Raw genomic sequence first — 26131 nt, 5'->3', positions numbered from 1 at the left:
ATGAGGAAAGCAACCAAGGGTGGCAAAGCTGCTCTTCCATAGATATGACAGTCTGCAAAAATGTTCTTTGTGCAAGTTTTTTTTCTTCTTGTTTACTGCTTTAAAGTGAAAATGAGGTTGATTCACTAGAATAGAGATGGTTCAATTAAAGTGATTCTAAAGGCAGGACATTCTTTACCTTAATGTAATCCCTACATTAAGGTAAACAATGTCCCAGCGGTAGTAGTATCGCCCCTCACCCCCTATATACTTAACTGAGTCCTATCTCACTCCAGCGCTGTGCTCATTTGCAGCAGTGCTGGTCTCTTTTCCTCTCCCCACAGGACACAGAGGCAGCAGTGGAAGCCATTGGTTCCTGCTGCTGTCAATCAAATACTGTGAGGAGGAAGCCGGGGAATGGGGCCAAGCCATGTGTGTCTATGGTCACACACAGTCTTGCTTCAAGAGCTAGCCCACAGGTGTGCCCTCATGATAGGGTGAAACATGTTGTAAACGAACCACAGGAGTGACGCTCTATACGTCACGGATGATGCACCGCGTCATGCAAGTGCATGCGCATGACACACTTTAAAGTTAGTGGGAACCATCTATGGCTGAGGTATCCGAACAAGGTATCTGAATGGCATCCCCGGATAAGATAATGCCATACTGACACCAGCAGATCACTCAGGGAAGCTTTCAGGACTTCTGTGAGACAGCGGAGTGCTCCAGCTGATTAGACTGCCGCAGTGTGAGGAATTTCATCCCGACGGTGGAGTTCAGTGGACATACCTGGGACACCTGTCAGTGACCAGATAGCTCCTATACCTGCAGTTGGGTGAGCTGACCTTGTGGTCCCTAGACTTTCTCATAACTGCATAAATTGCTTGTGCTCAATAGCAGTTAACCTACACCCACTGTTCAATATTGAATAAACCCATACCGGATTAGCTCTGCTAAACGGCTAGATATATAACACCTGTAATCATCGACAATCAATGGTATATGCCGCTTTCTATACAGGATATATTACCAAGCCACGAAAAAGTAATTTAGCTCAACCCAGTATTGGATTCTTGTGAGAGTTTTCTTTTCATTGTATGGACTCTATAATCTATACCCTGGTATCCCCTGGCAGGGGGCCCCTCTCTTTTTTACATACAGTGATGAGATATGCACATTGATCTATGGTGATATGCACTAGGATCTATTTGCTAACTCAATAGCTATTTCTAGCACTTTATTTTGAATTCTCAATTGTGTATATGATGTATGCATGACGCAGCTGCTTTCACTCAGACAACGTTGTCTTATTTTAATGTAGTCTAGGTGTTGGTGGTGGGTCCCTCATTTTTGTATGGTTTTGTTTTTTGTGCAATAAATATTTTTCCTTTTATAAAGCAGTGTGGTCTGCCGCTGACTTCTTTTTCAGGGGGGGGTTTCTTTTCTCCCCCCCGTATTTTTTTCACTTGATTTATAAGTCACGGAGACGGCACCTTAAATGGTGAGTCTGCATCTCAGGGGTGCTGTACCTGGTATTCACATCTATGGGATGGTTTAGCGTATACTTAGTAGTGAGATGATGGTCTCCAATTTTTGCCTAGTGCCATCATAACAAGTGGCTTGCTATGGGGGCACACACAGAAGGAGTAACTAAGAAAACTGGTGGGGGAACCCAAAAGAGGAGGTTCTTGGCAGCTGGTATTGACAAGATGGTATTATTTTAAGGAGAAAATACCTTTACAACCACTTTAACTAAGATGAACAAAGAATGTTAACTTTGGAAAGTGTATGTTTGTATGTAAGGGGTCCATTGAAAGGATACTTCTCCCATAGCAGTAGTCTCTCTCAACTGACAGGTCGAAGTATAGAAAAATGTAAGATAGTTCTTGGCCAGGTTAAGGATGCTGAGATGGAGAAGATGCTAGAAAATATGAACTAAAAAAATCTACATCTAGTTCTGACCTTTCTGTAGCAAGTAGAGAAAAAAAACATCTTGGTTTGGTTTCACTGATGCAGGGTAACCCATGAAGAGTGAGTACAGAGTTTTTGGTTAGAGAAACATAATCACATAAAGACATTATTGTGCAGTATTGGTACAGGGTGTATTTGGAATGTTTGTACTCCCCTTATACTTTGTAAAGTGAATGTTCACTTAGCTTTTTAAACAAGGTAAAGCTCTGTTGACTTTTAATGTGCATTCATTTGCAAGGTAAGTTTAAAGCAACAGGGTTTTTGCTTGCAAATTATTGGATAAGCAAACATTACTTTGCAAAGTGAACATAAAGTTACATAGTTAGCCTGGTTTAAAAAAGACACAAGTCCACAGATTTAATGCCTGCATGTGCAACAAATGTGTGGTTGATCTGCATTTTTACCATTTGCAGTACTGAAAGTTCACATGGCAGCCAGAAGTGCTGACTATGATGCTTTTTTATATCATGGCCACAGCTGGCAGCCCAATGATATCAACAGGACTATACTGCAACTGCGAGCCAAATGCTTGACTTGTGGTTGCTTGCAGTGCTGTCTCACTGCAAAATCCTCCTTCAGCTGAAAAAAATCAGCCACTAAAAAAGACATGTATGAGGCAGCAACAATGTCATCTGAGCACCTGGAAACCGCTGTTGTGCTGCTTTCTCCAAACAGATCTAAAGGAGATTTCTTTAAAGGGGTGGAAGAGACTACCACAGCTATAAACAAGGTCTAAATGTCATACTATGAACATACACTTTCACAAACTTGGGCAATTCAAAATTAGTGCAGGAAAAAATGCATGCATACAGGTTACCTTCAATGAAAACTGCATTTCCAACTAAGCAATAGATCCTGAGATATTAGCAATTGAAGTTACATGCAACGATGGAACTTTATTTGGAAAATGAAGTCCTGCTGGATCACTTCAGGCTGTCCCCTTTTGCAAGTAAAGCTATGAAAAACAATAAAAATAAGTGCGCATACTGTTTAAAATCCAGTAGTACACTGTCTCACCCTGCTTTGCACATGCTCAGTTGCTTTCTATTATTAGGCACTGTGCCAAATTTGTAGAGGGTGGTCTGCTGACAGTCTACAGATTTACTGCAGTTCAGGGGCTCCGGGCTTCAGCAAAATGGCAGCCTCCTGCAAGAAAGAACAGGAGCAATGTTCAGGCAATTTACATCGCACACTAATTTTGGTAGGTAATTATTAATGTGGAATGTATGTTCCTTGCTAAAGAACATTATTTTTTTTTATCAAGATGTTATGGGTAAAGTTCTGCTTGAAAGAATGTCGAAACCCAGGGGCTGATTTCAAAAAAATGTTACCAGCATCCTTATATATCTTCTACAAACTACAAAACCCACCCTTCCATATATAATGGAAATTGGGAGGGGTGTTGGTAGTCCTAATCACAAAATAAGCATAGGGTTACAATGTTGCTCCACAATTGCTGCAGTGCAGTGTGTGATCACTGTCACCCTAGGGCAGAAAGTGGGTTATAGGCAGAGCACAATTAATAAAAATGAAGGGAAAGGAGGCTTAAAAATTTAATTCAGCCACCGCATCTAAGGACTGCAAGGAGTTGCAATTTATTACATTTTTGTTTAGGTATATACAGGTATATGCTTTAACTCTTTCGGTAGCAGCTTATCTATAGTCTTTCCCTGCCCATCTCTTTTTAGGTCAATGAGTTTTCCCATTGTATAAAACTGTTAAGGCATTTCAGGAAGTGGGAGAAAATTTGTTTGAGATTTTCACTGAGGGGAACACCACATCTAAGGACTGAGAAGCTGCAATATATAATATTATTGTTTGGATTTATATATGCTTTAACTGTTCCTATAGCAGACAAGGTTTTCACTGAGGGTAACACCTATGTTTATTAATTCATTATTTATACTAATATATGCACAGATTAATTACAAACTCAAGAAACTTAATGGGGTGGATTTATTACAGGAGTGCGGCATGTTCACTTTGTAAAGTGAAATTTCACTTAGCCTAGAGAATGTGGTGAAAACTCACGTTGCAAAGAATATCCACAAGCAAGGAAAATGAAAAAAGAAGCAATATTATGGCTTTCGAATGCTGGAATTAAGCAGATCTTCACCTCATCTTCACCTCATTCACTAAGCTAAGGAAAATCTCCCTTTGTTAAGTCAACCCCAAAGTGTATCCCCTATAAGCAGCAAGCATAGGATGCATAAAATACTGGCTGCCCCATGTTCCTTAAAAAAAAAAAATACAAGCATAGAAACAAATGGGGCAGATTTCTAAAGCAGTGAATGTGACATTCACTGCAGGTTAATGTTCCTGCTATATGTGTTTAATTACACAGTAAATGATTGGTCAGAGTGAATGTTTGGCGAATGTCACATCTACTGCTTTATAAATAAACCTCACTTTTTTAACACACTATTTAACACATGATTAACACATTTATTTACATTTGAATGGATACAATAACATAAACAGTATATCTAAAAAAATATAAACTATAGATTACCATCAATATTACCCTAATATACCCCCCTCCTCTTAATTAATAAAGCATAATGTCAAAGTATAAATTGCTTCTGCACAAAAACGGGGCAAAGAAGAATTAAAAACTTAGAAAGTTCAACAAATATATTTTATTGTGCGCAATTTCCTGATGTCGGAGAACTTTAACATTTTGCCACCTTTAATTTGCTACAAATACAATAGGAGTAGTTCATCGTCATTATTAATAATGCAGATTTAAAAAAATGTTTAAACGCTGATATTAAAACCATCAGTGAATTTTAGAGCAGCAAAGGAATCCTGATTGTTATTACTGTTGATTATTTTTGCACATATTTTGCACCAATGTTGCTGAAAATTGAGTCTCAGAATCAGGCAGTCTTAAAAAAAATACAATTTTCATAATAAAACAAAAACATTACAAAAAGGTAAACATCCCAATATTAATTTATAACTTACAAAAAAAGAAAATAATGCAACACCTAAATAACACAGTTTAATAAATAAAAGCCTGAATGACCAATTATTATTAACTTAACCCAAAAGATAGAGCTACACACAAACAACACTACACAAAAAAGGATACTTATACCCCCTAAATCCATTCTAGTTTCTGAAAGCTGTAATACAAAAAATTGTTAATTGACTTCACTTTTCTGTGATATTCTTGGTACTACATTGTCTTGTACATATTGGATCTTCCCAGTTCAAAAGGAGAATATGAATACAAGAAATGTACACAATGGAATAAGTGTATAAAAGTCTATACAGTCTATGCAGGTAAGATTTTAATAAGTTTCTCCCTTTGTTCATGGTGTCTCCTGTTCCTACTCTTTTTAATCTCTTGGACGTGTTTCCACTTTGCTCCACCTTTATTGCGTTGTCTCTTCTTTTCCTTGTGCCACATTTGCTCACAGTACTCATCCATACTGAAGGTAGGACTGCTTAAAAGTTGCAGATAGTCTTTATACCTTAGCCTTGATTCAGGCATTATATCACGGCCTTTGCCCTCCTCATCCTCCATCTTCTGTGTCTGTTCCATCTGCTCATTTTCTATGACTTTTACATTGAGTTTTACAAGGGTGTGAATGAACGTGTGCTCTTGTGCCTTACAGTAGTAAATTCCAGAATCCTTCCTCTGTAGACTACGAATCAGAAGCCCATATTCAGTTTTAATAACCCTTTCATCCAATGTTATCTGTAAAAAAACAAATTAAATTGAATATTAATAGACACAGAAAAAACATATTATTTTATTACCTAAAGGTTAAGTTCACCTTTAACAAAAAGGTAAAAAAGTGCATTTATTATTTCTTCTACAGGAGCCTGCAAAATATTGCATACATGATCAGTGTATTGCAGGTGCAATGTCAGGCACCTTCACACTCTCCCTTCAGCTTTCTGCCCATACCTCTGTATCGGCTTTCAGTTTGAAAGCTGGAAGGAGTGTGAATGGACTACACGCATGCTCACTGGAACACTTGAAGTCTATTGAAACTACAATGCTGTCTGCTGCGGTGAAAGATGTGACTTGTAATTTATCAATTCACAGATCACTGTGATTAAATGACATGACTGTGGGGGTGTGCGCAGTCACAAGGAAGTGGGAGTGAACATGTTACATCCTAAATACGGGTGTAACATGTGATGTGTTCAAAAGGTTAACCCATCCTTTATTTAATATACAGGTTTACAAAAATAAGTGTGTTTCAAAGTAGCATATTGTTCTTATATTGCTGCATTTACTAACTACTATTTTAGTAAATAGAAAAACTGACATCTCCTTTCTGTAAATCTTAACAAAGTGAGTCTTGCTCCATTGTGACAGTGCTTGGGTCTCATGAATGGCTGTTCAGTAGGGATGAGCCGAAACACCCCCCTGTTCGGTTCGCACCAGAACTTGCGAACAGGCAAAAGATTTGTTCGAACACGTGAACACCGTTAAAGTCTTTTGGACACAAACATGAATAATCAAAAGTGCTAATTTTAAAGGCTTATATGCAAGTTATTGTCATAAAAATTGTTTGGAGACCTGGGTCCTGCCCCAGGGGACATGGATCAATGCAAAAAAAAGTTTTAAAAACGGACGTTTTTTCGGGAGCAGTGATTTTAATAATGCTTAAAGTGAAACAATAAAAGTGTAATATCCCTTTAAATTTCGTACCTGGGGGGTGTCTATAGTATGCCTGTAAAGGGGCGCATGTTTCCCGTGTTTAGAACAGTCTGACAGCAAAATGGCATTTCAAAGGAAAAAAAGTCATTTAAAACTACTCGCGGCTATTAATGAATTGCCGGTCCGACAATACACATAAAAGTTCATTGATAAAAATGGCATGAACCCCGAACCAAAATTAAAAAAAAAAAAAAAAAGACGAGGGGGGTCCCCCTAAATTCCATACCAGGCCCTTCAGGTCTGGTATGGATATTAAGGGGAACCCCGGCCAAAATAAAAAAAAAAATGGCATGGGGTCCCCCTCAAAATCTATACCAGACCCTTCAGGTCTGGTATGGATTTTAAGGGGAACCCCGCGCCAAAATGAAAAAAAAAAAAACGGCGTGGGGTCTCCCCAAAAATCCATACCAGACCCTTATCTGAGAATGCAACCTGGCAGGCCACAGGAAAAGAGGGGGGATGAGAGAGCGCCCCCCCTCCTGAACCGTACCAGGCCACATGCCCTCAACATTGGGAGGGTGCTTTGGAGTAGCCCCCCCAAAACACCTTGTCCCCATGTTGATGGGGACAAGGGCCTCATCCCCACAACCCTTGCTGGGTGGTTGTGGGGGTCTGCGGGTGGGGGGCTTATTGGAATCTGGAAGCCCCCTTTAACAAGGGGACCCCCAGATCCCAGCCCTCCCCCCTGTGTGAAATGGTAAGGGGGTACAAAAGTACCCCTACCATTTCACAAAAAAACTGTCAAAAATATTAAAAATGACAAGAGACAGTTTTTGACAATTCCTTTATTTAAATGCTTCTTCTATCTTCTATCTTCCTTTGGTTTCTTCCTCCATCTTCTCCTTCTTCTGGTTCTTATGGTTCTTCCTCCGGTGTTTTCTCGTCCGGCATCTTCCTTCGCGGCGTCTTCTTATCTTCTTCTCCTCGGGCCGCTCCGCATCCATGATGAAAAGAGGGGGGTACCGTTATTTAAGAACCGTCAGAAGAGGAGAAGCGTCACACAGCGGGAGCCTCCCTCCATGCCATCATGGATGCGGAGCTGCCCGACAAGAAGATGAAGAGAAGAAGATGAAGAGAAAAAGATGAAGAGAGAAGCGTCACACAGTGGGAGCCTCCCTCCATGCCATCATGGATGCGGAGTGGCCCGAGGAGCTGCCCAAGAAGATAAGAAGACGCCGCGGAGGAAGATGCCAGACGAGAACACCGGAGGAAGAACCAGAAGAACCAGAAGAAGAAGAAGATGGAGGAAGAAACCGAAGGAAGATAGAAGATAGAAGAAAGAAGAAGCATTTAAATAAAGGAATTGTCAAAAACTGTCTCATGTTATTTTTAACATTTTTGACAGTTTTTTGTGAAATGGTTGAGGTACCCTTACCATTTCACACAGGGAGGAGGGCCGGGATCTGGGGGTCCCCTTGTTAAAGGGGGCTTCAAGATTCCAATAAGCCCCCACCCACAGACCCCCACAACCACTGGGCAAGTGTTGTGGGGATGAGGCCCTTGTCCCCATCAAAGCACCCTCCCAATGTTGAGGGCATGTGGCCTGGTACGGTTCAGGAGGGGGGCTGCTCTCTCATCCCCCCTCTTTTCCTGCGGCCTGCCAGGTTGCGTGCTCAGATAAGGGTCTGGTATGGATTTTTGGGGGGACCCACGCCATTTTTTTAAAAAAATTTGGCCGGGGTTCCCCTTAATATCCATACCAGACCTGAAGGGCCTGGTATGGAATTTAGGGGGACCCCCATTTCATTTTTTTTTTAAAATTTTGGTTCAGGGAATTCCCATGCTGTTTTTATCAATGAACTTTTATGTGTATTGTCGGACCGGCAATTCATTAATAGCTGCGAGTAGTTTTAAATGACTTTTTTCCTTTGAAATGTCATTTTGCTGTCAGACTGTTCTAAACATGGGAAACATGCGCCCCTTTACAGGCATACTATAGACACCCCCCAGGTACAAAATTTAAAGGGATATTACACTTTTATTGTTTCACTTTAAGCATTATTAAAATCACTGCTCCCGAAAAAACGTCCGTTTTTAAAACTTTTTTTTGCATTGATCCATATCCCCTGGAGCAGGACCCAGGTCCCCAAACACTTTTTATGACAATACCATGCATATAAGCCTTTAAAATTAGCACTTTTGATTTCTCCCAGACTTTTAAAGGGTGTTCTGCGGCATTCGAATTTGCTGCGAACACCCCAAATTGTTCGCTGTACGGTGAACTGGCGAGCAGCTGATGTTCGAGTCGAACATGAGTTCGACTCGAACTCGAAGCTCATCCCTACTGTTCAGGCATGTAGTACTGTGTTATTTTGGAGCAAAGAAAAAGTCATGTGTTCCCTCATACTCCAAATGCTTAGGATATATTGAGGGGCTCTTGCGGCTGATTACAGCTCATGGTGTTTATTGTAAATCAATGAAGGACCAAGAGGTACATCAGTCCACTACAGGTAAAGCCAGTAAGGAGGGGGGTGTATCATGCATATCATTTAGCTGGATTTATCTCCTGCCTGATGGTATCTGCATAGTTTGGTGCCAAACATCAGATTCTGAAGTGCATGTGGATTGCCCTCTCGCTAAGGTAAGCAACCAATGTTGTCTGTAAGAGGCATTCCTTCTACTTCCCATCAATTTTAGAGACATTCCACTCATTGATTATTAATATAAGGGATGTAAGAAAAATAGGGGGCACTAGATAACATAATATTCAAGTGCTCCAAAAAAAAAAAAAATATCAAGTGCTCCAAAAAAAATATATATCTCCTGCATTACCAAAAAAATGGAAATGTAAGAAAGCTAGGGGGCGCTAGATCCCATACTATTCAAGTGCTCTAAATAAATATATCTCCTGTGTTACCAAAAAAAATGAAAATCATAATATTGACAAATTATAATTAGATTACACATTGAAGTGCCCACATTAGTGAAAACATATATAGTGATTAATTGTCCACATAAAAAAGTGATTGAAGTAGTTGAAGTGATATCTTTCAATATTATCCCAATCTTGTTGCTGTAAACAAAAGGTTTTCCATCACCAAAGAAACAAAAGAAAAGGAAAACACCTCGAAGTAGTAGATATCTGCTTACCAGATACCAATGACTCCTTTAGTTAAAAAGAGAGTCACTAGCACTTGTACCGTACGGTACGTGGTCACATGTCCTATCATCCAACAACATCCGGATCCTTTGGTTGCCCCCCTGTGTAAGCTGGAACGCACGCCAGCGTGGAGGAGACATGAAAGGCTTTTTTTGACTGCGAAGTCACCCTGACATGCAAGCAGCCCCAGTGCCGGGTAGGCACCCACCAATGTAAGCGGCCATTTGGCTTTTTAATTTGTTTATTTTTTTAATAAATGGTTTTACGCTATGGAGACTGTTTTTGTTTCCTATGTATCCTTATCCTATCTTGAATGAGCCTGACGGGAATGATCCATGCCTATAATACCAACCACAGCCCGGCCATCCATGTGAGCAGGCACAACCCTGCACAAGTGCTAGTGACTCTCTTTTTAACTAAAGGAGTCATTGGTATCTGGTAAGCAGATATCTACTACTTTGAGGTGTTTTCCTTTTCTTTTGTTTCTTTGGTGATGGAAAACTTTTTGTTTACAGCAACAAGATTGGGATAATATTGAAAGATATCACTTCAACTACTTCAATCACTTTTTTATGTGGACAATCAATCACTATATATGTTTTCACTAATGTGGGCACTTCAATGTGTAATCTAATTATGATTTGTCAATATTATGATTTTCATTTTTTGGTAACACAGGAGATATATTTATTTAGAGCACTTGAATAGTATGGGATCTAGCGCCCCCTAGCTTTCTTACATTTCCATTTTTTTGGTAATGCAGGAGATATATTTTTTTTTTGGAGCACTTGAATATTATGGTATCTAGCGCCCCCTATCTTTCTTACATTCCTTTTTTTGATTATCTATTTTTTTGATTATTCAAAAATTGGGGAGCAGCTTACACTGATTGTTTATATATTTCCACAATTTTTTTATTGTTGTTGGGAATGTTTTCTTACTAGATGTACCACCAGTATATGTAATTCATATATATTATCTGTTATCGACACCACTGGCGCGAAGGTTTCTATTATTTTCTACTATTAATATAAGGGGCATTCTCCACACTGACCATTAGTAGGAAACATTAATCTCATTGACAACTAACAAAATGCAAATTTATCCCCCCCACTGACCACCAATGTAAGATTTGTTCTTTTTTCTGAACACTAATGAAATGATCATTTCCCCACTAACCATAAATGTAAGGAGTGTTTTTCCCACTAACTGCCAATGAAAGGGTAATTCTTCCCACTAACCACAAATGTAAGAATGCATTACTTTCATATTTTCATCATAGAATACCCACAAACAGGAGTAGTTTGAAGCAACTTATATTACAGGTTTTGGACTTTATGACAGTATATTTTTTATGTAAATCATTTTTTTAAGCTGTCAAACTGATACTTGGTTAATCACTTGCCTACTGGGCACTTTTATCTCCTTCCTGACCAGACAAACTTCCAGCTTTCAGTGCTGTCACATTTTGAATGACAATTGAGCGTTCATGCAATGCTGTACCCAAATAAAATTTTTATATTTTTTTTTACACAAATAGAGCTTTTGTTTGGTGGTATTTAATCACCACTGGGTTTTTTTATATTTTGCTAAACAAACAGAAAAAGACCAAAAACTTTGAAAAAAAGAAAATGTTTATCTTTGTTTCTGTTATAAAATTTAGCAAATAAGTAATTTTTCTTCTTCACTGATGTGCACTGATGAGGTTGCACTGATGGGCACTGATAGGCTGTATTGATGGGCTTTGATGGGGCTGCACTGATCATCAGTGCCCTGATTTTCAGTGTGAACAATTTCATGACAGCCTTGCCAGTTAACGGCTCTCCTTTCCTCCCATAGACATGGTGTGGGAGCAAAAGAATGCAGATAACCGGCAAGTCTGTTTACATGTGATCAGCTGTGATTGGACACAGCTGATTACATGGTAAAGGGCTGCTGTGATTGGCCCTTTTCCCTGATCTGTGATAGAAGGACACAGAGTGCGCCTGATGCGCACCGCAGGAGGCACGAAGGGAGCAGGGTTCTGGGAGGACATCTTTTAACGCCCTCTCAGAACTGGACGACTGCACTGTTGCCATCATTTGGCTATAGCATGGTCGGTAAGTGGTTAAAATGCAGTCACCTACTGTTGTGTCTACATACACCTTTTTCATGAAAGACCCTTGGCCCCAACATTTAGTTTGAGAAGTTCAGAGCTGGCTTAAGTTCTACTATCTCCCAAAGCTGCCTGACCAGTTAGGCTGCCCATGACACAGATGGTTCGAAAGGTAGGTTCAAGTAATTTAAAAATGTTAGGACAGAAATTTTAGGGCAGCTCAAATAACGGGGTGTGTTCATGAAAATGTCTAAAGTACTGTATGTGCATGAATTTTTAGGTGCTGAGATGACTTTAAATGTTTAACAATGTCCTAATAGAATTGTGTTTTACACATGTTCAGCTAGCATTTAAAGTTTGTTTTCTTTTATTCACAAACATATTGCTATCTGAAAATGTAATTGCACAGTGTACACTGAACACATTTTTGTGACATCATCTCCATACTGTATAACAGATATTTGGAATGCATTCAGGTACATTTATTATAGGTTGTTGGCTCAATAGGAGTCCTTCTATACCAAACTCAGATGAGTTTTGTGTTGATGAGTGTATTTTTAGATTAAATGTAGAACAGGTATTTGAGACTGTTGATGCATTTTGGGACATAGTTACTTTTGGTGTATGAGTCATGTACCACGGGGAAGTATGTTATTATATTATTAATTTTTGAGATCAGAGAAAGACACAAAACTGCTGTTTTCTAGAATATTACCCTAAATAACCTTCTTTCTGATGTGGAAGACATTACTTTGCCTAATTAAAGTATTCATGTTAAGACAATTATGAAAAGAGTTATTTAACAAGCATTCCACATCTGAAGAAAGTTAAAAAATGTAAACGTTAAGAAATCTAAAAGTTCAGATGACTCAGTTTTATTTAGGAAAGAAAATAATAGATTATGTGACATCTTTACTACAATTTTTTTAAGGGCCACCATCTTGGGCCGTGTTCACTTCCATATGGCCCTATTGAAGCTAGTGGTCTATCACACCTAGCCTTATATTTGCACAAAACAGAAGGGTCTGCTTTAACAGTGTTATAGCATACACTAGTGCAATATCTTCAGGGCTATAACAGCAGAATTACTTACAGTACCTACCCCCCCCCCACACACACACACACACACACACACACACACACCTAGAACTCTTACAACTTAGATTAGGAAAATATAGATACTTAAAGTGGTTGTAACCCTAAAAAGAAATTATCCTGTCGCTTTAAGGCACAATATACAGCATAGTGCTTTTGTAGTGTAATTTATCCCTTTACATATTGTACAATTCCTGGTTGATCCTGCCTGTTCTTGTGTTCCCCTCTGTAATCTGACCATGCTTATCATGGCTGCTAAACTCATGGTCAGTTTACGTGTCTCTGTCATCCTGCTCTCTTCTCAGCATCCCTGAAGCTCCCTCTCTCCCTCCCATCCTCTCTCCCTGTCATTTTGGTAGTCTGTGTGTGAACTGTGAAGCCGATCTCCTCCCCACCCCTCCCCTCTCCTCTCCTCTTGCCTTCATTGAGTGTCTATTCCCTTGCAGCTGCTCCTCCCCTCCTTTTTGTTAAAGCTGTAGTGTCTCCCAAAGTTTGGAGACAACAGCTAACATTACAGTTTCCCTGCTTTCATATGGCAATCTATTTAAACATTTAAAAAAAACTATATTTAATTTGCCAAGATTTCAAAATACTAAATTAATTACTTCTGCAAAGTTTTTTCTATTACTATTGCTATACAGTATTGATTCCCTCGATCGACTGATGGTAGAATCGGTCAGTTGAAGGCACCTAGCCTTGATAATCAAATGATCAATGTCACTGTATAGCAATAGTTGATCCATAAGTCGATCAAACAATCCTTCCATCGATTGACCCATCCATCTATAAATCGATTTTCTGATCCTTCCATTCATCATTTGATTAATTCTTTCTATCTTCAACTGGTTGACACTTCCTCCTACTGATCCTTCCTTTCTTCAATCTTTCCATAAATCGATCAATCCTTTCATCAACTGGTCCTTCAAATGATCGATCAACCGATTTTTCCATTGATCAGCCGATCCTTCCATTGATCCTTCTTATGATCAATTGATCCTTCCTTTGACGATTGATCCTTCCATTGATTGACCAATTTTTCCATTGACTGATCAACAGGTTGACCCTTCCTTCCATAGATCGGTCCTTTATTCTTTTGATCCTTCTTTTGATTGATCAACCAATCTTTCCTTTGATCAATGGATCCTTACATCGATAAACCAGCCCATTCTTCCATCGATCCTTTGTGTGACCCTTCCTTTGATCAATTGACTAATCCTTTCAATCAATCCTTTCTTCCTTTAATCGATTGATCCTTCCATTGATCCTTCCTTCCTTTAATCAATCCTTCCTTTGATCGATCATTCCTTTGATCGATCACTACTTTGATCAATCCTTACGACTTTTGATCAATTGATATTTCCTTCCTTCGTTCAATCAATTCTTCATTATTTTTGTGCAAGTAATTTTTTTGCAATGTTATTGATGTATTTCCATATAGTATAATACCTGGTTGATCCTGCCTGTTCCTGTGTTCCAGTCATTAAAAAGGCTTTTCGTCATCCTGCTCTTTCTGCAGCATCTGTATCTCTCTCTCTCTCTCTCTCTCTCTCTCTCTCTCTCTCTCTCTCTTCCTGTCAATTTCATGGTCTGTGGGAAGCCAATTCTCTCCCCGCCTTTCCCTTTATGAAACTGAAACTAAAACAGCAGAGAGATGTGAGCCCCTCCTACAGGAGTCCCTAAGACCTGATAAGACCATGTGACTGCACAGAAGCACTGCTGTGAAAAAGGTATTTAGAGATTTTATTGCTGAAAAAAATGCCATTGCTATTGCCCCATAAGAAAGCCTATCGTGGGAGTTTATTGTGGAGACTTTACAACTGCTTTAACACAAATCTGGTTTCTGGCCTGCTTGCTGTGTTGTAAATTAGCAGTGACATCACCAGTGATTAGAAGAGCAGCCAGGGGTCTGGATAATTTTTTTTTTCTTGTATTTACTTGAATCATGCAGTGACCACATGTATAAAACAATTATTTTTAAAGCAACGTCTAAACAAAGTGTTATATAAATGGTCAAATAATCTGATAGTGACACATTACAGAATGCCAGGGGCATTTTCTTTTCAGAGTGAAAATAGTCAGCAATTTAAAGTGTTACTAAACCCAGTGTCACTATATCTGGCCTCACACAGTACACAGAACATGGAAATGCAATTATTTTAGTAAATATAAACGGCTAAATACCTTTTCTCAGCAGTCTTGTGACTTCTATCAGTTTCTGGTTAAAGTATGTAGGAGTTTTCATACTGCACTAAGCTGTCCTATCAGGATCAAGGACCCCTGACCCTCTGTCTGGACAGTGCTGATTGGCTCTTTGCTGATCACATGCACTCTCCCAAGAAAAAAAAACTCTCTAGCAATACACACCAAACTAAGCGCATGCAGCCTGACTCCAGTAACTCTATCTTATTCAGACCTGTTCTGGAGTGAGTGGAAGAAGAGAAGGATCTGTGCATACAGGATCAAACAGGCTTTTTACACAATGCAGCGGATGAACCCCTTATGTTCCACAGTATATAACAAGCATGCTTTACTGCATATACAGACTGATTTTACTGTTGTGGGTTTAGCAACACTTTACGTGTTAGATTTTCTAAAAAGGCAGCCTGTGTGTCTCTTCTGTTTGCAACTTGACAAATGATACGTTACACAGTATGAAAGTGGCATGTATTTCACACAGCCAACACTTAAAAATGAATAAAAAAATAAGTCTTGATTGTTCATTATGCAATTTGGCATATATTCTATTTTGTTTACTAAATGTCAAGTTTTACTGCCTAGGAGCTAAAATGGATACGTGAGTCTGGAAGTCTCCTATATTGGCAATTTGGCAAATGAGATTCAAAATTCCACTGGCATTCCTGTCTGTAAGTAAGATAGAAATGAAACTGAGAACAATATTGCAGCAGTCTGTCTCATACTCTACTAACAGGAACTGGAACTGAAATGCACAGTGTCCTTGTGTAACTGCACTCACTACTTTCCCAAACCCTTTCTCCCTCCATACACATAAAATGGAAGCCTGCTACTATACATTGAGGCTTTTATATGGGAAATGTCCATTCACTTTACTCCTCCCAACTGGCTACTACAGTAAAGCTGCTTGCTGGGACAGCAATAGCAGGGATGGGTTAGGAAGCCAATATCACAACCACAGAGGCAGCAAAAGATGTGAGTATCTACCTTTAGCTGCCGGAAGCACAGGTAGATCTATTCATTCCTACCTCATTTTTATTATTACTATTTTTTCCTTAAGATAACAAAAGAATTGTAGTCTAATATACTGTACATGGGGTGAAAACCAGAACTGATAGAAATCTGTAGGCCACCAATAACCATTTTTTTTTTTCTTAAGGAAAAATTAATTGACTGCTTGTTTAACTTCATCTAGAATAAGCATGCAGCAAACACATTTTCCTAATTTGCCTACTTGTTCCAAGGTACTGTAGTGACTTAGAATCCATAGAAAATATGAAATCAACTTAACAGCCAGGTAACTGGAGTTTTCAAAGGGAGAGGTCTGCAATGGAAGCCTACATATATCCCTCAGGATTCCTTCAACCTGCGAGGTCACATTTTGAATGTAAGCTAGACCACATGTATTATGTAAAACATAGCATACTATATTGTAAACTCTGTATTAAATTATAAATTCTCATGAACTGGGCTCTCCTAACCTTGAATTGTATTGTAAATGCACTGTTTCCCTTTATACTGTAAAGTGCAGCGCAAACGGTTAGTGCTTTAATAAACCTAATCCTTGTGTGCAGTCAATTCACTGAATAATAAAACACTGCAAGAAGAGCTAATTATAGTGCAGCTGGTATTTTTTTCCTATTTTCAATTGGATATCAGTGGTATTTATTATTAACAACAGAATAATTGCATCTGTGTTTATGTTTACATTGACTCTGCACTGTTGGATGTATCAATAATGACAACAGAAGTTTTACCATCTTTGTTTACAGTAAAGGATGCAGCAATCATACCACTGAGTAAATTAGGGATGTAAAATGTGTAATAATACCTAGGAAAATGCTGTATAAATTTGTTGTGGTCATTGCAAATAGAATGAACTCCTTTTGTTGAGTAAACAGAATATTTTTATAATTATCTAATGCACATGTGGAGATCTACACAGCTGCTTTTGTGTGGCAACATCTTCAAAGCATACCTTTCATCATAGACCAAAAGACAAGGAAACATTAGTCACAGTGATTGATTGCTCTCATGAAACAGGAAAACACAGGTAAGGAACTGACCGATGTGGTAGATGACTAAAGTTTTGTACTTCCATATTTCGTTGTGTTTCAATCTCAAAGTTCAGCATCAAAAACTGCTTCACATAATAAAAATGTGTATTGATTTTCAAGATTAAAGATTCTCTTATTATTTGAAAATGACTTGTAACCATTGTCTAAGGCAGGGGTCTTCAAACTGCGGCCCTCCAGGTGTTCTGGAACTACAATTCCCATCATGCCTACTCATATCTGTGAATGTCAGAGTTTTACAATGCCTCATGGGATGTGTAGTTCTGCAACAGCTGGAGGGCTGTAGTTTGAGGATCCCTGGTCTAAGGGCTCATGCAGATGTCTATATATGGGGCACACAGTGTGCAAGAGCATACAGAACCTGTATAAAATCATAACCGAAGGCCCCAACTGCTCCGTATAGCCACCTTTAGAAAACAATTACAGCATGTGTCTGTATGCAGGCATACATTGGTACTGGCAAATGGTCGTGTACAGACATGCAACCCTGCATGCAGATATTCTTCTACCAGGTTTGTATGTTCTTGCATGTGTTTCGCTTTACCCTATTACCAGGTTATACTCATGTGCAGCTGCATCCTATAGATTCTTTCTATGGCCCAAAGTATGTAGCAGCTGGGGCTCCCAGGATAATTCTGTATACTCTTTTTATCATTGTTATTATTGTTATTATTATTATTATTATTGGTATTATTATCATTCAGACTTCATATAGCACCAACAGTTTGCTCAACACTGTACAATATAAAGGGGGCAGTACAATTACAACACAGTTTATTACAGAAGGAATAGGTTGTGGAATTCTGCTACGTAGCGACCTTGCAGCCATGTGCATGAGCCCTAAGAAGTTAAGTTTCACATTTTGTGCTGAGTCCAGCCATCTACACTGAAATTCACTGGCCAATTACTTCTTGCTAAGTCTTAAGAAAAATGCATTTTGGGGGGGCAGGAGGCGGAGCCTAGCGGAGCAGACATGCATTGTTAGAGCTCCACACCGCTGAGGAGAGAAGAGAAGGACAAAGCGGAGCCTGCAGGCTCAAAAGGTATCCATTTGAACCTTTTTGCCCCAGGGAACAAACTGTGAAAGTTTGGGCAGGAAATATGGTACTGGGAGGAAACCGTGGCAGAAATAAAAATCACCTCACAAAGAGCTCACAGGCACTCACTGCAGCTGAAGCAGCTCCAGTCACCTCACAAGATACAGCATCAGGGCGCTCTCACAGACAGAAAATGTCACAGCAAGACTCTCCATTTGAGTCAGATACAGAACAAATCCTCTCACAAACTTCTCCACAAGCCTCCTCAGTATCCCCAGTAATATTATTACAATTTGAAAAGATGCTTCATAAGGCTTTAAAACAAACCTCAGACCAAATAACAAAAAGCCTAACCAAAGAAATAAAAGAGCTGGGAAACCGCACCACAGCCTTAGAAATAAAAATGGATGAAATTGAAATTACAACCCAAGAAAATATAACAGAATTGGAACAATTAAAAAAAGAGAATTTAATACTTCAAACTAAGCTCGAAGATTACGAAAATAGAGCCAGACGTTCAAACTTGCGCATAAGGGGAATACCTGAAACTGTGACAGACCTGGAATCTACTATTACTGCTCTATTACAAGAACTAAAGCCAGATATCCCTATTGAGCGTTTAGAACTGGACAGAGTACACAGAGCCCTCACAGCCAAAAAGAAAGATGGACCCCCACGTGATATAATCACAAAATTTCATTATTACAGAACGAAAGAACAAATACTAATTGCTGCAAGAGAAAAAAAGGAACTTAATTTTCAAGGACACAATTATCAAATTTTTGCTGACCTATCCCAACTTACTATTACTAAAAGACGATCCAAGAAACCCCAACTAATGGAACTGCAACGCCACAACATTATGTATCAATGGGGCTTCCCCTTTTCAGTCAGATTTAACTACCAAGGTACAATTTACAAAAGCAGATCAGCAGATGAACTACAACAAACCCTTGTAAAATTAAATCTGACAGAACCCACAAGCAGCAACTCTCCCACACGCAGAAGAATGGCATCATCTTCACCTTCAGGCAGCACCCAGAAAATTTCAGAACAAAATGGGAATCATCATTCTCACAAAAGAGGCCGTTATGCCACATCATCCATGGACCAAGAAGATTCAATGGACTGACATCCTAATTCCTGATATCTCTTCATTTATTATACTAAGAGATGGTTCTCTATAAAAAACCTATATTTATAACTGAATGTAACTGCATTCTGATAGTCACACACTGTGTGGGATCATCTTACATTCCAGTTATATTTCTTATTACTTTTGATTCATATAGCTTTAGAATATATAAGTGAAATAAGGAAATTCTTGTTCAGTTATATATTATCAGGTAATAACAATAGATTTATTACTTTTTAGGACAAATATGTTCAATAATCCAGAAGTAATGGAAGCTTTTTCTTTCTTTTCTTAAAACAAATATATTTTTACCTAACTAGTTCCTAGAATTATGTTTTTGTTTATTCTAATCTGAAGCAATACAACCTCAATTTTATGAGTTAACATATCTAAACAGTTACATATGAATAAAATATGTAATTGTTTACTCTAAAAGGGTTAAAATCCCCAAATAATTCAAACTATCTTCATCAATACCAAAGTTATTAACAGTACCTTTCTAACTGAATTATTTAGCCTAGGGCAAGACTAACCATATACAACCACCCTGGAATAAATAATTTCAACAAAAACTATATTCTGCACTCCAATTAATGAAACATCATTTTGATGTCTTTTGACATAGTAAGCGGAAGATCCTTGTACCCCCATTAGCCCTCCTCATTCTCCCAACCATATTATGTGGGAGTGTGACGAAGGCACTTATTCCCCTGAGAGAGATATTTATTCTCTTTCACAGGTAAATTGTGATTACTTGCAAAAAATAATTTATACAATGTATCATCTAATCTCATATGTTTTTTGTTTACTCTTTACTCCAGAATTCACTGGTTTCTTTTCTATCTATTCATCTCTTCAGTCCACACAGGTTGATCTGCGCAGTCAGCTCTGCATAACAAAAAGTAAGTCAAAACTATTTGATCTATTGCCATGGCACCACTGAATATACTTTCCCTGAATGTTCAGGGAATAAATGTCCCTCAAAAAAGGACCAAAGCCTTCCGTACTTTCCATAACAAGAAGGCTCACATAGTATGCCTCCAAGAAACACACTTCACCAAAGATTCTACTCCAAAATATATTTCTCCTTTTTATCAACAAATTTACAGGGCTTCTGCCTGTACCAAGCAAAGGGGAACTCTAATTGCATTTCACCGATCCACACCATTCACCTTATCATCAGAAATTAAAGACCCAGAAGGTAGATACCTGATACTCATGGGTTATTTAATGGATACAGCAATCACGGTGATTTCCTACTACGCTCCTAACAAACAACCTACACCATTCCTCTCACATATATTACAAGTGATTAATACACACAAAATAGGAACAGTAATAATGTGTGGGGATTCGAACCAGGTCCTCCTCCCATTTCTAGATAAATCACCTTTTACACCATCCAAAATAACCTCTAGATTACCTTTTTCTCAACTTCTTTCCAAATACAATCTGGTAGATTCATGGAGAGAAAGTAACCCAATGAAAAAGAAATTCACTTATTTCTCGCACCCTCATCAAACCTTCACCAGAATAGATCATATTTTTCTAACAATAGGAATGATACCAGAAATTATTGCATCAGATATAATTCCGATTCTGTGGTCTGACCATAATGCAGTATACACTACTATAGCCTCAGCCATACCAAAAGCGCATGACCCAACGTGGTACTTACCGGACATAATGCTCAAACACCCACTACATCAGATGGCCATTGAACAAGCTTTAAAGGAATACATATCAATTAATAATACAACAGACATCTCCCCAATAACACTGTGGGAAGCTCATAAGCCTGTCTTGCGTGGTACAATACAAAGACAAATGGCACTATTTAAACGGGAACGCAAAAATCTAGCAAAAAAACTAGAACTCAATTTTAATGCAGCCTACATATCATTTCAAGATAATCCATCTCAGAGTACAAAATCTCATCTGGAAAAATCTAGATTGGAATACGATCTGTTTCTCACTGAGTCAGTTGATAAATCCCTCAAACGCTCCAAACACAATTTCTACATGAATACAAACAAACCAGGTACATATTTGGCTCGGGCATTAAATTCAACTAACAAATCTTTCAAACCAATACGTTTGAAATTATCAAAAAAGGTTTACACTTGTAATCCAGTTAAAATAGTCCATACATTTCACTCACATCTCGCAACTTTATACAAGACAAACAATGAATTTAATCCTACAGAGGCTGAATCCTTCTTCTCAAAAATAACCTTACCTGAGTTATCTCAGAATCAAAAAAGCAGTTTGGATGAGCCTATAACTATAGATGAAGTTGCTAACGCCATAAAAGACCTAAAACTTAACAAAAGACCAGGCCCAGACGGCTACTCGGCTTTATACTATAAAACATTCTCAGAAATACTCTCTCCCATTCTCACTGAAACTTTTAACAAACTTCTAGATGGACATTCTTTTCGGCAAGAAACACTAATGGCAATTGTTTGTATGATCCCAAAACCCCTTTCTGATGATACTTCCTGTGTGAATTATCGGCCTATCTCTCTGTTAAACCTCGATATTAAATTATTAGCAAAAATAATAGCAAAATAGCATTATAGGAAAATTAATACATAGGCGATAATATACGCAGGGCAGTGTTATTGGCACATATTGCTAAAAAACGGAAAATCCCTTTATGTTTTCTATCTCTCGATATTAAGAGGGCATTTGACACAGTATCCTGGCAATATATGCAATATTCATTACAAAAATGGGGTTTTGGACCCCACTTTTTAACATGGATCAAAGCATTATATAATAAACCCAAAGCCTATATAAAATATGCTGGATACAAATCTGAAGCCTTTAATATCGAAAGAGGTACCCGACAGGGTTGCCCATTATCTCCCTTATTATTTGCCCTTATACTCGAACCCATGGCCCAATACATCAGAACAAACCAAACTATAACTGGCATTGAAGTAGGAAGTATTACACACAAATTATGTATATTTGCAGACGATATATTACTTTTTCTATCATCACCACAGGTCTCTGGTCCTAACTTAATACCAGCTCTTGATGGATTTGCAGCCCTATCCGGCCTTATGATTAATCCTAAGAAATGCCTAGTGCTTAATATTTCACTCACAAACATGGAATTGATCCCGGCTAGGGCTGCACTCCCATTCACATGGGCAGAAAAATCAATCCCATATCTTGGAATTCATTTAACAGCATCTCATTCTGACTTATTCTCAACCAATTATCCTCCTGTATTAAGACAGATCACAAATCTAATAAAACAATGGTCGCAACTTCCTTTATCCTGGATAGGGAAGATTAATGCAATCAAAATGACTATTCTACCCAAATTGCTTTATCTATTCAGAGTCCTCCCTATTCCAATTCCTTCCTATTTTTTGAGAATAGTACAAAAAAGAGCAACTTTGTTTATATGGAGCTCTTCTAAACCACGTATACCTATACACACACTACATCTTCCCAAAAATAAAGGAGGCCTGGGATACCCTAATTTTACTAACTACTACAGAGCAGCACATTTGGCCAGTCTGTCCAAATACCATGCAAAACAGGAAATCCCATTATGGGTATTTATAGAGGCTTCAGAAAATGACCCTCTATTAATATCAAATTTATTATGGCTTGATCCTAAAGACCGCTTTAAAATTCATAATCCCATAACTAAACACTTCTTATCTCTCTGGGATAAACTAAAAACCAAATATCAGTTACAATCTCCACACAATCCTCTCCTTTCTTTTATCAGAAATCCGGCCTTTTATCGGGCATGGATCTACCCAAATTCTTTTAAAGCTTGGACAACATCAGGCATTCAGACACTAAATGACTTCATAGCATCTAAATCATTCCTTTCATTCCCATCGCTTAGAGAAAAATATGATCTACCAAACTCTGAGATATTTAGATATCTCCAAATCAAAAATTTCTATACACCATTCCTAAAGGGGGATACACCATTATCCCAATTATCCATTTTTGAATCAATCTGTACAAAAGATCCATTTGCTAAAGGTACAATTTCATCACTTTATAATCAATTATATGGAGTAGCAAATCTTAATAGACCCTCTTACGTTCAAAGGTGGGAGGAGGACCTGGGACGAACTTTAGAAGACACGGACTGGTCTAACATATGGCTCACATCTAAGTCATCTTCACCCAACATCTTAGCACTGGAGACAAATTATAAAGTCCTAACTCGCTGGTACCTTGTACCCGCTAGAGTGGCAAAATATTCACCTAATACCTCAGCTCTTTGTTTTCGAGGATGCCCAGAAATAGGCACATATTTACACATATGGTGGACGTGCCCAGTAATCCAAACCTTCTGGAAGGAAGTCTTCGTGATTGCATCTAAAATATTTAAAAAAATAATACAACCAGATCCATATTTAACTTTACTAAAACCGGAATGGTTAACACTCTCTCAATTCAAACTTATGATCCAACTAATAACGGCTGCAAAACAAACAGTGGCCAAGGCATGGAAATCTCCTACATTGGTACTAGCAGAAACAATTCACAGAATGAATAATACAATGTCCCATGCTAAGATGGTAGCCATCGATCAAAATCAAATTCCAAAATTTGAAAAACTTTGGCATCCTTGGATAAAACAACAGTTCCTGTCAAACTTCAATGACTCTGTCCTGTTGCCATGGTAACAGATTAAATGACTTACAGAGACACCCATTCTAAGGCTTCAAAGAGAACTAAAAAGAATAATAAACTGACGAGCGGGACAACCTTGTGGACCATACCTCTACCTTTCAACCCTTTTTCTTCTTTCTCTTTCCTTTTCTCCATCTTACGATTAAAGCTCATTATCAGAATTTATTTGACCTATATACACTCTACTTGTAAACAATATGTATAGTAGGTATAAATCATTTAAATACCTACAAAAGTAACTAAGGAAATGATATATATCTTTCATTTAGGTTTACGTGAACCCAATGTTTAATATTTGAAATTTCATGATATTTACCTATATAAACCCTACTGTAAAACAATGAGCTTACTTTATAGATCCTTGTAAACTTACTTTATGTATCTTTATAACATTGTATACTCAATAAACTTCTTTTGACAAGGAAATATTCAGCAATATAGTTTGAAATGTATAAAGTTTACTCAGAGATGACTACTTTTTCTACAGTAGTTTTACTTTAAATAGCTTTATAGCCCAACTGTGTGTAGTGTGTATTGCACTTATACTTTTAAATTTTGCATTATTCTAGTCGTCTATTTATTAAAATTATATATTTTTAATAATGTGAATAAAAGTTGCACACATAGCTCGTGGGGCTGCGGTCTCTCAAGTTCAAAAAAAAAAAAAAAAAAGAAAAATGCATTTTTTATGTCACAATCCTTCCCTATCATTGCATAGTTACTGTATATAGTTGTATCAAGTTCAACCAATAGAAAGATGAATAAATAAATAAATTGAAAACCTACAAATATAGAACCCTAAACCCATAGTTGATCACAAACACAAAACCCTTATAAAAGCATTGTCTAATTTGCTAAAAAATAACATCATGATTCCTTATGGCAATCAGATATTACCTGGATCAACAATCTATGGTTTAATACATTATAATAAAAACAATATGACAACTATAAACTGGTTTGGCTAGAATTAGCTCCTGAGGAAGTGTATTCCACATTTTCACGACTCTAATGCCCTGTACACACGGTCGGACATTGATCATGACATTCCGACAACAAAATCTATGGATTTTTTCCGATGGATGTAGGCTCAAACTTGTCTTGCATACACACAGTCACACAAAGTTGTCGGAAAATCTGATCGTTCTAAACGCGGTGATGTAAAACACGTATGTCGGGACTATAAACGGGGCAGTAGCCAATAGCTTTCATCTCTTAATTTATTCTGAGCATGCGTGGCACTTTGTGCGTCGGATTTGTGTACACACGATCGGAATTTCCGAAAACAGATTTTGTTGTCGAAAAATTTTATAGCATGCTCTCAAACTTTGTGTGTCGGAAATTCCGATGGAAAATGTGTGATGGGGCCCACACACGGTCGGAATTTCCGACAACAAGGTCCTATCACACATTTTCCGTCGGAAAATCCGACCGTGTGTACAGGGCATAAGGCTCCATGCACACTGGAGCTGATAAACTGCAGTTTATTGGAGTTCATAAACGCTCATAAACGCTTGTTAATTAGTGTTCGGCATTCTATTTTTTCAGTGCATTGTGGGAGTTTGGAATGCATTGTGGGATTTTTGGAGTGTCTTCTGTGTATTTTTATTAAAAACGCCCATAAACGCTAAAAAACGCTCATAAACGCTAGTACAAAACGCTGTTAAAAGCACGTTTTTCAACCAGAGTTTTCTGCCAGCAATCTGGCATCCAGAAAAAGCTTTTTTGAGCTTCAGTGTGCATGGAGCCTTAGGCTCCTGACATTTCCCAGGCATTCTGATCAGGTTCACCTGTCAGTTTTTCAGGTGGACCTGATTGAAAGATCCATGCAGCCCTATGAAAAGACAGTTGCAAGAGGACTTGCGTCTATTTACATCCACCCATCTCCAGATCCAGAAAAAAAAACAAAAAAGAACTGCATCCTTTTCTGTTTTTGCATACCGGACCCAAGATAGCCTGATGTAAACGGACAGCGGAGTTTGTTTACACCTGGCTGCCCATAGAGCTGACACTGACAGCTGTCCACCCATGTCCACTGGGCAGAAACTGAATGAGGAAAGATGTGACATCTGTCCTGTTTGGCTCTA

The 26131-nt window shown here is 38.3% G+C and overlaps 1 protein-coding gene across 3 annotated transcripts in view; it reads right to left on the bottom strand.

The window, feature by feature from the left end:
* Positions 1–4569: 4569 nt before the first annotated feature.
* The window catches only part of SEMA3D (semaphorin 3D), a 352301-nt gene continuing 330739 nt past the window's right edge, over positions 4570–26131 (bottom strand). For all 3 annotated transcript variants that reach the window (XM_073619546.1, XM_073619544.1, XM_073619545.1), the window contains exon 18: positions 4570–5659. In XM_073619546.1, the coding sequence (XP_073475647.1) occupies positions 5234–5659 (426 nt within the window). In that variant the 3' untranslated portion in view covers positions 4570–5233. The remainder of the gene's footprint in view (positions 5660–26131) is intronic.

Source organism: Aquarana catesbeiana, linkage group LG03 (assembly GCF_042186555.1).
Source record: "Aquarana catesbeiana isolate 2022-GZ linkage group LG03, ASM4218655v1, whole genome shotgun sequence".
Taxonomy (NCBI): domain Eukaryota; kingdom Metazoa; phylum Chordata; class Amphibia; order Anura; family Ranidae; genus Aquarana; species Aquarana catesbeiana.
This window is presented reverse-complemented; position numbering and strand designations above follow the sequence as displayed.